This window comes from Asterias rubens, chromosome 11 (genome assembly GCF_902459465.1).
Source record: "Asterias rubens chromosome 11, eAstRub1.3, whole genome shotgun sequence".
Classification (NCBI taxonomy): domain Eukaryota; kingdom Metazoa; phylum Echinodermata; class Asteroidea; order Forcipulatida; family Asteriidae; genus Asterias; species Asterias rubens.
The window spans coordinates 3,805,863-3,822,790 of record NC_047072.1 but is presented as its reverse complement, the minus strand read 5'-3'; the positions used below and the strand labels follow the sequence as shown (position 1 = coordinate 3,822,790).

General features: G+C 38.9%; 2 protein-coding genes across 2 annotated transcripts in view; one reads left to right on the top strand and one right to left on the bottom strand.

The window, feature by feature from the left end:
* LOC117296984 (sentrin-specific protease 6-like) overlaps positions 1-3,270 on the top strand; it is a 42,127-nt gene extending 38,857 nt beyond the window's left edge. The window contains exons 9-10 of the mRNA XM_033780091.1: positions 124-274; positions 3,023-3,270. Coding sequence (XP_033635982.1) covers positions 124-274; positions 3,023-3,169 — 298 coding nt within the window. The 3' untranslated portion in view covers positions 3,170-3,270. The remainder of the gene's footprint in view (positions 1-123; positions 275-3,022) is intronic.
* Positions 3,271-13,418: 10,148 nt separating this feature from the next.
* LOC117297102 (headcase protein homolog) lies at positions 13,419-15,808 on the bottom strand. The gene has a single exon (XM_033780236.1). The coding sequence runs from the start codon at positions 15,138-15,140 to the stop codon at positions 13,512-13,514; it is 1,629 nt and encodes a 542-aa protein (XP_033636127.1). The 5' UTR covers positions 15,141-15,808; the 3' UTR covers positions 13,419-13,511.
* Positions 15,809-16,928: the final 1,120 nt, after the last annotated feature.

The window sequence follows — 16,928 nt, the reverse complement described above, 5'->3', positions numbered from 1 at the left end:
TGAATTGAACAAGGCAAAGCTTGTATATCACCACTTGTTGGACTGTTACTAAATTAAACAAGTTGTTCAAGTCATTTAACAACAAGAGAATGCTGTTTCCATTTGATTATGAATTTGTTACAGATATCTGACAGTTGAATACGAAACAAGAAAGAACAGTCATTGTGTATTTGATGCTAAAACAATCAAAGGCTGCCAACCCAAAGTGCCTCAGCAAAATAACTTTAGCGACTGTGGGATATTTCTTCTGCAATATGTACAGATGTTCTTTCAGGTAAGTACGTGTACATGTACACTTAACCATTGTTGTAGTCCAAAAAGCTTAAAACTCTCCAAAAATTTCAACAATCAAATACCTGAAAATAGACCAATTGTGCTACCAATGTTTACACGTGATCACGGGACCTGAGATGGGTATACATATAAAAACATGGGGAAAACTCGTACCTTTTTATTAATAACGCGTTTAACTCAAGACAAAGCCCTTTTAATAAAGTTGAAGGTTGTGACATTGATTTATCTCACATTCTCTTTGATAAATCCAGTATTCTCTCAAAAGAGAGGTTTCCTTTAATAGTATGGTTAGACTACGCAAATTACTGAGGTTTGTAAGCGAGCTCACGTGCCATGGTTTTTGCGTTGGGCTGTGTCAAGGAAGACTGCGAAGTTGTCCGTCTCTAGCTGACAACTATCCCCTCTAATCAAATAATTTGGGGTGAAAATATAGTAATTCAAAGCTTCTTCAGGAGATTTTTATTAATAAGATTGGGAAGCAAAATCTTTCCAATGAGGGCAATGTAAAACCACACTTTCTGTGCACGAACACATGACATCGTGTGAACATTCTTGTTTAACTTTCTAGTTGGTGGAACTGTGTTTACCCATTACTGGCATTGTTCAGCCACTGGTAAGGTCTCAAGGTACTCAGGAATATTCTTGAGTGATTTTGAGAAAGAAAAGCTTTGAACAAACAAATGCAATGAACGTTGATAAGTCGTACGCCGTGTTTTTGGATGTGTAATTACCCATCTCAGGTCACGTGACGTTGGTAGCGCAATCGGTCGATTCTCAGATGTAAAAAGGAAATCAAACTCATGTGATGGCTCATAGACCTCAAAGCAGTCAAGAAACACATGGCTTCATAAATGCATAACAAAGCAATGAAGGTTGGCACGCGGCCATTATGTAAACTTTCAGTGAACTGATACAAAATAAAAGCAGCCAAGAAATACCAGAGTAAACCCCTTACTGTTTTTAATAGGAATGTGTACTTGTATGCATTCAACAATTCACAGGTCCTACAGCTTTACATCCAATATGAAGGACACAGCAATAAGGGTTACAATTGTAATGATTTAAAAATCTCAAAATTATCCATTAATGTAAATTTGTAGTTTAAATTTTTCTTGATATACATGTAACAAAGAAATCAAACAAGATCACACAGATTTAAGGACAATATTAAACAGAGTGATTTGATAATAATATTATCAACCACTTAAAATACCGATAGGGTTTAACATGCACACAGTGACTACAATCCCGGCCAAAATGCTTGGGCCACCCTTTCCTAACGTATACAACGATTCCCTGTGCACTTCCCATTCACATTAAAAACATTTGTCCCCCGCCCCCCCGCTCAATGTTGACTGTAACTCAGAACACAACTCAGAACACAATCAGCAATTGGAACAGTAACTCAGAACACAACTCAGAACACAATCAGCAATTGGAACAGTAACTCAGAACACAACTCAGAACACAATCAGCAATTGGAACAGTAACTCAGAATACAACTCAGAACACAATCAGCAATTGGAACCAACATTGAAAGGGGGCAGGGGGGCCCAACGAGATATGGCCGGGATTGTAGGTTATACACAAGTGCAAAAACATATCTTGTTTTCTATATCAATAAGAATACTTTATTTGGCTGCTTTATTGCATACAAGGCATAGGGTCATTGACATGGTTTGAGATTGTGGTTGTGGACAGCACTAGGGTTGCTTTGAGATTGTGGTTGTAGACAGCAAGGGTTGCTTTGACATTATGGTTGTGGACAGCAAGGGTTGCTTTGAGATTGTGGTTGTGGACAGCAAGGGTTGCTTTGAGATTGTGGTCGTAGACAGCAAGGGTTGGTTTGATATTATGGTTGTAGACAGCAAGGGTTGCTTTGAGATTGTGGTTGTGGACAGCAAGGGTTGCTTTGAGATTGTGGTCGTAGACAGCAAGGCCGAGGGTTGGTTTGATATTATGGTTGTAGACAGCAAGGGTTGGTTTGATATTGTGGTTGTGGACAGCAAGGGTTGGTTTGATATTGTGGTTGTGGACAGCAAGGGTTGCTTTTAGATTGTGGTTGCAGTTCAAGGGAACTCCTGAAAATGTGACTTGACTTTGAAGAAGACGTCGCACATAAATGAACATAAGTCTTCTGTATGGATTCATACTTGTTGTAGTTGATATAGCATTTTTGTCTTCTCGCTGACATGCCTTTTGGCGTCCTCCACTGAGCTGTTGTACACAGACTTGGCTTTGTAGCATTTTTGTCTTCTCGCTGACATGCCTTTTGGCGTCCTCCACTGAGCTGTTGTACCACCTCCGTTTACTGCATTTGATTTTCTTTATAGATATCCAAGGTGAGTGTATATTGAAGTCATGTATGACAGCACCTTCAAAATTAGAGTTTGTGGATATTGTAACCATCAAATAAAACATTCTCCAAACTGTTGCTTAGGTATCTGCAAAGACTTCACGGTCAATGGCTGTAGTGTGGTTAGTATAGTTGTGGCTAAGTACATGTACATGTACATGTACATGTGTAGTTGCAGTGTAGTTGAAATGATTCATATGTGATTTTATGTGAAATAACGGTCCATCATTGTCATGTCTTGTGATGTGGATTGGTTCAGCATTCAGCGATGATCGCACAATGGCAGTGTCGTGTGCTTTTGATTTGATTTGATTTATTTATTTTTCATTTTACATGTACTTTCAATTTGAATTTTCTTTTTTTCATACACAGAAGCCCATTAACAATTTGTCTATACCAATCAAGGGTTTAGACAAATGGTTCCGAGATGCCACTGTGAGTAGGAAGCGCAGTGAGATTCTTTGCTTGATATATGAACTCAAGAAGCATCACGATGCCAAAAAAGGTGACCTTACATAGTTGCTCCGTTTATATAGTGCGCTTATAATATTTAAATACTTCATGCTGTTCATTAACAACTGGCAAAAAGTTCCAATGCAGAAAATATTCTATATATAAAAACAAGTACATGTATTACAAAACCATTGAATGTTGCATTTTAATTGGTAATTCATAAGTTTTTGCAAAGAAACAGAATTAAGGACAGCCTTAAAAAGAATTTGTCAACTTTAGAGGAATACCACAAAAAAAATAAGCAATGCCTCTCTCTGCCCACACAAAATTCTAACTTAACTTTAATTTTTCTTTTTGCAAAGTAAAGTAGTTTATGCTTGGCAGATGGTTTTGTGGTTGTTTGTGTTAAATGTACACCAGGTATTTCAGGACCAGCAACAAATTTGTATTACCTACATGTTAGAGCTCAAAGATAACTCAGAACAGGACAAGTTTGGTTTTTCAATTGATTTAAAATACCTCAATGTGTAATTATACCTTTAAAAAATCTTTACATGCCCTTGACACCTTTGGTAATTTTCAAAGACCAGTCTTTTCACTTGGTGTGTATCAAAATATGCATAATATGAAAATCTTTGCGAGAAAATAAAGGAAGAACAACACCCTTGTGGCACCAGTTGGGTGCTTTTAGATGCCTTGAATTCAAGATTTCAGCTGAGGTCTCCAGTTTAATTCAAATGTTTTAGGGAGTAATTACGTCTTCCTCAAAAACTGTGTTTTACAATAACACCCCTTATACAAATTCTGCCTCTCATCAGTATAGAGGGCGTCACATGATATGTCTTAGTTTTACTAGAAACCCAGTGGTCGTGTGATAGTCATTTGCCAACACCTCTTCATTGCTCATGACCAATTAGTGTTTATGCCAACAATTATTTTGAGTAATTACCAATAGTGTCCAGTGCTTTTAAATTGGTAAATATCTTTCATTTGTGTTGAGTATTTAAGTGTCCACAAGACAACATTAATGAGATATTTCTAATATAACTTTTCTCGGTCAGTTTTGGCAAATGAGCAGCCAATTTACCAACAATCTTTTCTATTTCGCGTGAAATTGAATGCTACTGAAAAGGGTCATTCGATTTCGTGTTATGATTAGTCAAAGTGTAATGTTGGGTCATTCGATTTAACAAAATAATCATTCAATTTAACAATTCATCAAAGCAGCATTCAAATTCGCAGACACTTCTTGAGGCGTGTATGTCACGAAATGTAATGTTGGGTCATTCGATTTGACAAAATAATTATTCAATTTAACAATTCATCAAAGCAGCATTCAAATTCACAGACACTTCTTGAGGCGTGTATGTCACGAAAAAGAATGACGATACGCTAAATTGAACAGAGTGCTAAAGGAATTTGACTCAACTCAAAACGAAATTGAATGGCCGAAGTTTGAATTCCAATTGCAGTAACAACTGAAGAGGCAAACAGCTTTAATTTGAACACATGAAAATGATATTGACTGCTCATTTGCCGAATTTGACCGAGAAAACCTATAGTACTTGTGCAAATAAAATCAGTTAACTTCTACATTGTAAATTGTGTACAAATTGCTGTCTCATTCCGGTGTTGTGAATTGAATTCTTGCCCAGTATGTTTTAACCTACACTGTGTGGTCTTGGATTTCACATGGACAGAGCAACGGTGCACCCAGGATTATGTTTTTTTTGGGGGGGGGGGGGGCTGGAACCAATTTATTGGGTAGGGTCCAGGAGTGGCGATTTTGAGGTGAAAAATCTAGCCTCTTTATGCATAAATTTAGAAGAAAAACATACTTTTTAAGCACTTCTGATTCATGTAAGTGTATCGTCTATAATTACGAACTGCAAAAATCAGTCAATAATTCAGCAAAGGTTTTTGTTTTAAATAGTAATGCTGCGGACGTGGTTAAAAAGAGAACATTATAGGCGGTGCTACCTACTTTTCATCACTGGGCGGCAAACTCCATGACTAAGAAGACGGCAAACCCAGAACCTACAGTTAAACCTTTGTTTTGCGAAAGTGGTGTCGCATTATAATATTTTTATGAGATTACTGTTCAAAAATGAAATTATAACTTTAACCAGGGCAAAAATGTGGTGTGTAATTTGTAGGATTGCAGACCTTTTAATCCCTGAACATAGCCGACTAAAATGAAAAATGTGGAAAAGAAGCAACGCATGGTGATCAACATTTGATCGGGTCGGTCGGTATCTGGTTTCATGCATATTCAGTATAAACATCGCGGGTAAAAAAACATTACTATGCGTTTGTCAAAAGTAAGTGTACTAGAAAACCATTCCATTGAACGACGTGAGAAATATTTTATCCTGGACAAGGGGTTTCAAATATGCTTAATATGTTATTGTTGCAAGTTTACACAATTACAAGGGAGTTGTCATAAGATCATTGCATAAGATGTGTTCAAAATCTTTCACCTCGCACCTCGCGTTATCGAATATCCCAGATAAAAGAGTTATTTTGGCAGGGGAAAAAAATGCGAATGGCAAAGGAAGAAAAAAAATACTTCCACTGGAAATAAAAACCAAAAACTACACGCGCATTTGCGATTTTTCTCCCTCGGCTCTTTTTTCCTTTCCCCTTCCTCCCCTCCCCCATTTTATTTTTTCCTTTCTTCTTCTTTCCTTCCCTCTTTCTCCCCCGTTTTTTTTTTCTTCTTTCTTTTGAGTGACCCTCTTCGGGGGGGGGGGGGGGGCTCAAGCCCCCGAGCCACCCCCCTTGGGTGTGCCTTGTTCCTTGTTTTATCAAATGTCAGCTACTATGTATCATTTCACGAATAACATTTTCATAACATATTAATTTTAATTTTGGTTTTTACCCATACACCGATGTGTGTTCGCACTGTATACTCAGTACTTTCCCCCGAGTCCTGTGAACAAATATCACAGGCATGTTACTCGGGTGGGATTCGAACCCACGACCCTTGCAATTCTAGAGCAGTGTCTTACCAACTAGACTACCGAGGTTGCCCGGCAGCTAGAGGCAGTTCGAATCCTGTTTTGGCAGTGGGTACCGCAATTTTCGTAACAATTACTTTAAAGTGCATCACAAAAGCTCATCTAGAAATCTCTGCATGTGTTTGGTCGGAATAACATAATTATAATTCTTTTTTTAGGTATCAATATCAATCTTGAACCTTGAGTCACCTTTCCAAACAGGTGAAACAGAAACACAGTAGGCCCCCTATACAATAATCATCATGAATTGTTTCATTGGCCAGAATACAACGGTCCTTTTTATTTGCCAACATAAAGCAATCCTTTTCATTGGCCTGCATACACAGTTCCTTTTCATTGGCCAGCATAAACTGGTCCTTTTCATTGGCCAGCATAAACTGGTCCTTTTCATTGGCCAGAATACAAGGGTCTTTTTCATTGGCCAGCATACACAGTTCCTTTTCATTGGCCATTCATAAATACCCTGGACAGTTTCTCCATTTTAATTGGTTGAGAGGACGTCACACGGGGGTGTTTAAACGAATGATATAACCACAGCCATAAGTGTTTAAACATGAGCGTGACACGCAAGCTTGCACCTGTGCTTATAAGACAGTTTATTCATTCCTATTGGTCGAGAGCACGGCCTCGTTGGATATGGGATGCAGAAGCGATACATTTTTTTCGTATTCCACTTGCGCTTGTGTGAAAACTTAAATATTATAACACTTACAAATATACAAATTCTGGCCCATACAAATATTCTGCCTTTTCATTGGTTTAGAGCGCGTCACATGGTATGCCTTAGTTTTACTAGAAACGGCAGCCGTGTGATAGTGCATCGTTTGCCGTGAAATAGACCAGACTATCACACGGCGTGCAGTACCTAGAAGTCTTTTTTTACCACCTCGCCCCCAATCAGTTGTGCATCTGTGTATCTGAAATAAGCATACGAACATTACGTGTACGAGGATGATAAATAGTCTGTAACCATTTTGGATTACATGACACTAGATGCAGACAGTAAAAGTTTTTGCAAATTTCAGGACATTACATTACATTGGTTTGATTTATTGTAGCATTCAGGTCTGTAACTTAACAGTACAGTATTTAACAATGTTTGGGGTGTTCTAAAACAAATATTGACTACTTTTACTTGGTCTTTGGTTAAAACTATAACTCCCTCGGTGATCCCCGGATCACCTAGGGAGACATAGTTTCGATCACCGAGGGAGTCATAGTTTTAACCATACTATGTGTAGCACTCGAAGCAGTCAATATTTGTATATTATTGTTGTCACCCCTTATTCTCCTTTGATGCCGCTTCTCGAAGGGATTTTAACTAAATGGATTAACTTCTACAGTGCTACATGTATACTGTATGTGTGCGCCTGATCCTAGCGACTCCACTGTGCATGCTTTAATATAATATGGCACATCAAAACGTTAGATGCCACAACACAAATAGGCAACGAGTGTTATACTGTACAACTGGTAAATATCAACAAAATGGAAATTCTTTGCTCATCTCTTTTTCAAATGATTGCCTCTTTTGGGATCTGATCCCACAGGGACAGGCATAGATTAGTACGTACCCTTGCCCAAGGCAGTCGCATTATTCAGTCCGAAAAAGACGCCGTAAACCCACCCATCATTCGTCATGTTGTGTATATAAAATCACAGCGCACGGCGCCCGTACAACTACATGTACAAAAGGTCATCCGCACTCGTATCACTCTCTCCGCATGCCAACATGAGTACACGCCTACAGCTCACCTGAGCATGCACACACTGATACTGCACACACAGCTTGGGCGGGAAGGAAGGTCAAACAAGTAGCGTGGCGCAAATACAATAAAATGAAAACAATCAATAACAAATATTTTTTAAATCCTTCAAAGCCTCGATTAAGGCTAGCAATTGCCGCAATATGGGAGCCATGTGTATCCATTTCAAATACTATCCAAGTAATAATACACTATATAAACAGGCTCTTTATTGCTTCTCAGCTAACAGACATGTGTTGTATGTAATAACAATACAGTATTAGAATCTTAAATTTAACATAATTTACCACTCAAGACCTCAATATGATGTAAAATGGCATGAAACAAATCATTGAGGATGCAGTGTACGCGCAACAAGATTTCTACCAAACGAAACATGTATGATCCTGAAACCCTATGAATAAAGTTTGAAAGGAAATCATTCTTTAAATTCAGGCCTGGAGATACACCAACACATGACAGAAGCCTGGTCTTGGCCTTGGCGTCCCTACAGAAGTTTCATGACAGAAGCCTGGTCTTGATAATGCATAAGTGGTCAAGTGACCTTGCCTATTGTGTCAAAATTTCCACCACTTCCATCCCAACTTGAGAAATTGTAAGCTTAAAGCCCCTCAAGTTTGACTTGGAATTTTAAGAGTCAATGCTCATTCAAGAGTCAATGTACAATACATTGTCAGCAAAAGCAGTAGAAACAGAATTGGCTTGGGGTGTGAACCACTTGGATTGTTCAAACTATAGTGTTATCATCACACCAAATTATTGTGTTTCATAAGAAAAACAAACTTGTTAATGTTCACAAGTTCCCTTAACTATGTGTCAATGCAAGCAGAGAAATGACAGCCAACAAAAGGCATTGATACTTATGTATCACAATTATTTATAGGATACTTTCAGGGTTACCTTTACACTGTATGTGTGTCACTTGGTCCAAGTGTACAATTTTAAAAAATGTAGTCCAAATGTTGGGGTTAGCTTAGAGTTGATCAGCTAGATACTAAACTGTTTTGAAAACAAAACCGATAAATCAACCACAACGCCCATGATAATATTGTGGGATTGCACACATTTTGTAAGCTGCAACCTAACACAAACATGACAACAAGTTGCCTTATTTGACATCAATTATGAACCAAGGGTTGTTTGGTCCACTAACATTGTAGTAACACCACCACCTTCTCAAGGAGTTTGTATCAAATTGTAACCAGGTGATTCCGTACCAAATCACCTAAAATTCTCAACATTTTGGCAGGCACCATCTCAGATTTTTATATTATTTTTTGTTTAATCAATCCCCTAGGCTATAGGCGCCTGAATAGAATTTGTTGTACTCCAACTCCTTCAAAAAACATTTCTCCTTGGTAATTAAGCCCAGCCCCTTCAAGTTTACACTTAGTGGGCATTTTAGAATCAATCTGATTAAAAGGATATTTTGCTCTACAAATTATACAGGGTATATATCTGGTATGCCAACAACTACAGATTCTACTGTAAAAATACCACATGCCTACATATTCCTCACAAAGTATGATAGATATCGTGTATGCACATGACATTTATTTTTGTATGCACACAACAAAGCAGGATTATTTTCTTCATGTGGCGGCACTATGCTTGGGACCGTAGTGTACAAACCATGCCTGAAAGAAGTACCGAATCTGTGGCTCTTTTGTAAACAAGTGATGTCACTAAACTGCGTATTCACCTCTTTTTCATAGAGGAGTACAGAAACCACTGGTTCACTGGATACAAGGTATGAACAAATTGTAAATCATTCAGTTAGGCCTACTATTCCTATGACTTCAAAGATTTGTTTTTACAAATCCAAAATTATGTAGATGTTACCTACACAATTTTATCAAACTTTACATTTTGAAATGAAAGTTTGTTAAAATTATTACATAATTTGGGAATTGTAGGCCTAATTAAACAAATCTTTTAATTCATGATTATCAACAACTATGTAGTTTGTACAGACCAATTATTTTATACAATACCAATCTGTACTTGACCAACCAAAACTTTTAATTTTAGCTCCATCTGATGAACGGTTTTCGGTCACATGGCACTTCCTTTCTCAAAGATTTGGGTGTACATATGTAGTGTAGGCCCTACTTTGCAAAAGAAAATACCACATTTTGCCAAGAATAGCCACTTTGAGAAGAGTTTGAAAACAAACAATTTGTTCTCAAATTTATTAAAGCCATTATACACTTTCGGAACAGGACAAAAAAACAAAAGTTCACAGATTTACAAATAATTTACAGGGTTTACAGAAGGTAATGGTAAAAGGCTTCTCTTGAAATATTATTCCCTGAAATGCTTCACTTTTTGAGAAAACATTAAAACAATTATCAGTTCTCGACATCGAGAATTACGAATTATAGGAAACACATGTCATGACACGGCGAAACGTGCGGAAACAAGGGTGGGTTTTCCCGTATTTTCTCCAGACTCCGATGACCGATTGAGCCTAAATTTTCGCAGGTTTGTTATTTTATATAAGTTGTGATAGGCCTACACTAGTGTGGGCCTTTGGACAATACTGTTTACCGAAAGTGTCCAATGGCTTTAAAGCCATTATACACTTTCGGCACAGAAAAAGAAAGAAAAAAGTTCACAGATTTACAAATAACTTACAGGGTTTACAAAAGGTAATGGTGAAAGACCTCTCTTGAAATATTATTTCATGAAATGCTTTACTTTTTGAGAACACACTAAAACTATCAATTCTCGTTGTCGAGAAATACGATTTATTTTAAACACATGTCATGACACGGCGAAACGTGCGGAAACAAGGGTGGGTTTTCCCCGTTATTTTCTCCAGACTCCGATGACCGATTGAGCCTCAACTTTCACAGGTTTGTTATTTTTTATATCAGTTGTGATACACAAAGTGTGGGCCTTTGAACAATACTGTTTACCGAAAGTGTCCAATGGCTTTAAATACACTGCCAGACTTTATTGGTAATTGTCAAAGACTACTCTTTTTAATTGGTATATCTTAACACGTATTAAATAACAAACCTGTGAAAATTTGAGCTCAATTAGTCATCAAAGTTGCGAGAGAATAAAGGAAGAAAACAACAACCTTGTCACACAAGTGAATTTGAGCCCTCGGTTTTTCTAAAAAACTACGGTACATGTACCTCAAAGGGAGCCGTTTCTCACAATGTTTTATACTTGATGAATAACCAGTGCCTTTATTAAATGAATAAAGGGGTAGCGACGAGTTCTGAAACAGGCGTTTAAAATCGGCAGGGTCAATGCCGTGCGCCTTTATCCCACGACAACGACCCTGCAGGGTTTTAAACGGACATTTAAGAACGAGTCACTGCTCTTTTATTCCAATTCATAAATGCCCTTTTGTTAAAAAAAAGTTTTCAAAATTACAATTAAAGACACTTTGACAATTGAAAATTCAAGGTTTGAAATATTTTTTTCCAAAACTTTGTGAAGAATCTGTTTGATGCGAGTGGGTTGTGTGTATGCGCGCGCGCGCTCTTAGAAATAGATTACGCGCCGTTAATAATAGCTATGAATTGCATTCCGCAAGATAATCTTGCGCGCCCGACACACGGAGGCCAGCCGGTTATAAATAGCTCCAGCTGGTCATTATCAACCGTTTAAACACCCCCACGTGACGCGCTCTCCACCAATATGAGTAGAGAAACTGTCTAGGGTACATGTATTTATGAATACCTGTTCAAGAAGTTTTAAAATAATCTTCAATATCATAAGTAGGCAGTTGGAGTATCCTTCCAAAATCGTTTTGTTAGAAAATGTACATTACTTTGATTGTTTAGTAAACGAACACTTTTCTGCTGAACATTTGGTCAGTAAAGCATTTTCCTTGTAAATTCTCCAAAAATCATTCCTAATCTCAAAAAAAAAAACATTATGCAATTTTAACAGATTCAAACATTGTGTTTCTTCATTAACCGAACCCCTAAATTAAAGAGTCTATGTACTTTTTTCTAACACAAAACACAATGTCAACAGATTTACATTAAACTAACACAGTTTGAAGAAAGCCTTCCTTTAAATATTAGTTACCGAGGTGCTGTGGTTTTTTAGAAACTAGTAAAACAATGATTATTTGTCTTAGTTTTAGTGTGTAAAAAACGTATTATCCAGTATGGTATATTATGGTATTTTATAACCCTGGTTAATACATTTTTACTAGCCCACCTTGTTGAGCTGTAAATGGCTCTTTTTTAACATCAGTCTCATCACAGTCGCCGTTACAGTAATGGCGACTGTGATGAGACCGATAAAAAAGAGAGCTGTAAATGGCTCTCTTTTAACATCAGTCTCATCACAGTTTTTGATTTTTGATATTGTGGACAAAAAATACAAGGGTAAATTTTCACCGAAGTTCGTTGCCGGGTCACATGATCCACAAGGTCAAATTCAAGGTCAAAGTAGAGGTCAAAAGGTTATCATACCTAAACATGTTTCTACAAAAAAAATAAAGACATATTTGGAAAGCTTACACAATTTCCTTTCCAAAGACACCAATTTCAACCAATTTGACCTAAAGGTTACCGATTTATGGTCGTTTGAATGTCAGAGGTCAGGCGCATTTTGATCGAAATCAACAAGAAAGAGCATGCCGTAGCGCGAAAAACGTTTATCCGATGGAGCTGAAATTTAAAATTTGAGCTTGTTGAGCCACGATTACCCCATAAACCAAATATGAGCAAATTTGAAGAGGGTAGGGTTTAAAATTGCCTTTTTTGGGGGGTGATTTGACACGGAATGACCCAATGGCTACTGTGATGAGACCGATGTTGTTGTTAAAAGAGAGCCATTTACAGCTCAACAAGGAGGGCTACGTTTTTACACGCTAAAATAATTTTTGTCTCACCGAGACCAAAATTATTTTGTCACTTGTTTACTCCTTTCTCAAAAACAACAGCACCTCAGTAAGTAAGAGAATCAATGTGTGGTGAAGAGGTTTTCAACAAGTGGTTTAATCCCAACGAGGCCTTGTTCTTGATAATTTTACCGAGAAGAAGTTGAGGTAAATTATCAAGAACCAGGCCAAGGCGGGTTTAAACCACTAGTTAAAACCGATTTGACACACTTTGATTCCCATTCATAAATACTTTTTTGGTCACCAAAAAATCAACACTTCTGGTCAAAAAGTAAAATAAATGCAAAAATTAAAATTTTTCAATGAATTCTTTCAACACAACACCTCTCCAGCTATGAAATGGTAAGGCCCAATCAAGGCCCTCGGGTAAACAACTCCTTATAAGGAAATGCTGTGCGCGTCACGCGTAGTGCGTCATGCAGCACAACTGTTTCAGCAGTTGCTCTCGACCAATAGGAATGAAGAAACTGTCTTATAAGCACAGGTGCTAACTCGCGTGTCACGCCCATGTTTCCACACTTTTTACTGGTCATAAACAAAGGTTTATCCACACCCACGTGACGCCCTCTCTACCAATAGGAATAGCGAAACTGTCAGAGGTATTCATGAATAATATTTAAAGGGAAGCTTTCTAAATTCTACTATCATTATCTTCAGACCCTGTAAATTTAAATTTAATGCAAATCTGTGGACATTTAGAAAAAGTATCCAAATCCTTTAAAGTTTGAATTAGTTTGTATTCAACATCAACACCTGTTAAATTCATGCAGAAGAACCTCGTAGCTGCTAAGTGGTTTGACAAAGTGGAAATCAGGTACACCGCAATGAGGACATTGAACGTTCTGGGAATAGTCACTGAAGAAGTGGGTCCCTCGAGTAGGGTCAACTACTGGCTTTCCACATTTTTTGCAGCTGACACGATCCGAGCAACATGGAGAAGCTGCAAATATGTCGTAAGAGTAGAGTGTGCCGAGTTGGTGGTGGCTCCCATCCCAACGTGATTTACATGTACGGCACACGATACGCTTGACTCCTTCCAAACACTGCATGCAAACAGCACCAAGATACTGGACACGACCATTTAGAACCAGACTTAGAGTCACATCACTGTGATTTAGGGGTGTCAAATAGAATGTTCCATCAATAAGAGGATAACAATCAAAGACTGGCAAACTGTTCTGACACAAGGAACAAACCACGGCTGTAACACCATGTGTGGTTAGAGCATTAAATATAAAGCCCCTTACTTCATCATTATCTGGTCCACTGTCATCATCCATTTTTATATGATATGGGTTACATTTCTGGGGTGGCAATAATTTGACGAATGTAGAAAGATCTATCCGATGTATAAATGGTATCATCAGAGTACGTGCATAAGTTGCGTCATAAGCGTCAGGCATTTTATGACATTTGCGAGAGTTTAGTTTTTGTCCATTTTTTTCTTCATTATGCAATTGCTTTTTTCCTGGTAATAAAATCCCAAAACCTCCTACTGGTTGATTTTGTTCTCCTCTGGAATTACTGCTAGCACTAAACATACAATCACCACTGCTGAACTGTCCAGGTGATGATGGCCATTCAAATGAAACCCCAGACTGCTGCTTGCTTTGTTCTTGTTGACTTAGATTTTCAAGGCCATGATGATTACTATTATAGCTCGTAGACAATGAACTTCCACTAGTGCGAGGGGACTGGTTCGGTGAGGAAAGACTGTTACTTCTCACAACTGGGCTTTGTGGTGGGGTGTGATTCTCGCTGGATGAGGCAGATGCATGACGGTGTCTAACATGTCCACTTCCTGTGTGTGAAGATGGAGGAAGGGTTGTTGCTTTACCAATACTTGGTTTGTCACTAGATTTTTTACGGCGTCGTTGCTTACGATGCTGACCTTCCTCATTCTCAGCAAGCAATTTCTTTGGAGGAATCCAGTCTAGATCCTTCCGCAAGTGCCCTTTAGCACATTGGCATGAACATGCCTTCCATGCCAAATCGTAACCTTTTTTAGTCCAGAGGTTCTGTCGCCTTTGTTTTTCAGACCAGCTTCGAGCTCGTCCAGATGAACGCAAGAAGGTAAGAACTTCATCTTCCCATTGCTGGAAGCAAGTTTTGTGCATGTACACACCATAAGTGCAATCAGCATTATTACACACCACTTTTTCAACGTCATCTGGGTCTTGAATATTCACCATTTGACCAATGTTACAACCAAAAGGTGCACAGCAATGCTTGAATCCTTCAGAACCATTCCCGTCTGCATTTGTATCATCCTGTACCGGTACTTCCCCTTCATCATATTCGTTGTTCACTTCGGCTAATTCAGCTCGAAATCGTTCAGCCTTCAACTTGGCCTTTTCCTCCTTTGTAAACGGCATGATGGTCGTAATGGTATAGCTGGCAAAGTCCAATGCCCTTGAAAATCTCACCTACAATACACTTTTGAAGCAACAACAAATTAGTATGCGGGTGGGGTCGGCTTCGGCATGCAGTTGGAAGAGCGCGTACGTACGTAGCTGCACTGGTAACAATGCATGCAATAACATGTGTAAAGAGACTAGAATAGACTAGAGACATGAGATGATGATGAGACTAAGTAAGGCAGAAAACCACAACACGACAATTTGTTTCAGCCAACCATACATAATTTGAACGAAGAACGCGATTCACTTGCTACAGTTCATGCGGAATGGTGACACATTGACTGCCTCTTCAGTCATATCGTGGCAGAGAGAGGAAAGTAGAGTACATCGTATATGTTTTAACTAGTGTCCATGATGTGTAGTCACAACGGTTCAATCCTTCACACACAGTGAACTACAAAATAACGCCCTTGTGTACGTGACATGTGTGTACAAACATGGTACAGAGTAGTCTGACTGGATATGGGTATAGCTAGCTCTTGTATGATGATATGAAAAGTGCCAACCGCTTGCATGTTGGCGCCTGATGCTGCTCCGTGCCGATTATTGAGCACTACTACTATTATCTACTACTGTACTAGAGTACTACGACGATTTTCAGAGCACGGGCCGGGCGGCGGCGCGCGGCGGGCAAGCTATGTACACATACACGTACATGTACATGTACTATAATATAGATGTACATCCCATGTACATGCATGTACGCTGGTTATTTTAATAATGTCACTCCGATGGCTGATTGGCCAAGCTAGTATTGCGACCTTTTTCATTTGCATAAATTCTTATAAGTTAATCAGTTGTCGATGCATCCGATCACATCAACTAGTTAGATATTGGCTTCTCGCCAAAATACGTGCCTGGGATCCAGGGACATGCGCCAGCAGTGTGCGCCAGCAGCAGAGGCTGTAGTCTTGGTTCAAGACTCTCCTGGATTTGTCACAAGAGGGCGCGCTATCACCCCCAACGCGCTATCAACCACGAACCGCTATCACCCGAGAAGACTACAGAGGCTGGTGTCAGGGAATTATGTGCCCCCCCCCCCCGCACCACCCCCGCACCCCCCCCCCCCCCCCGCACACCCCCGCACCCCCCCCCCCCGCACAACGGTACAGGGGCGACATAATCTCCTAGGGTTTTCTGTACAGCCAGGGGAATGTAGCTATATTTTTATATCATCATTTTTGTTTTCTGTGCGACTTTTCTAAGATTTGTAGACAATAAAATAAGACATCTGTTGTTCCTTTTCATTAGTGCAAGTGTAGACTGCCTGCAAATCGGCGCAGTAGTATTTTGTTCATGTGAGCTTACAAATACAAACTTGATTTCATGACTAGAGGAAGTATATAGCTATTTCCCATCATATAGTCTTGTGATCAAGTCAGTATTGTTGGGACGGCCGACCGGAACTACTCTCCAATGCAATGTGTACCCTAACGTCCGCAACATTTTTTCTTGTGTCACGAAAAGATCGTGAAATATAAATATTAAAAATAATTATTCTCTCGGTAAATCTGCATCGTTAAATTATTTTTACAAGCCAACATTGACAATGTACCACGTCTTCGAATGTGTTTAACTGCTCACAAAAAATGAGTGGCTGTGTTAAGGGTGAAAATGTGTGTCAAACCATGGAGGAAGATGGAACAATCAAACCATACAGCAAGGAATTCCTTGCTCTATGGTCCAACCTCACTGAAGCGTCCCGTCGTCGGTGGACGCTCATTTCTTCGTTGGGGGACAATC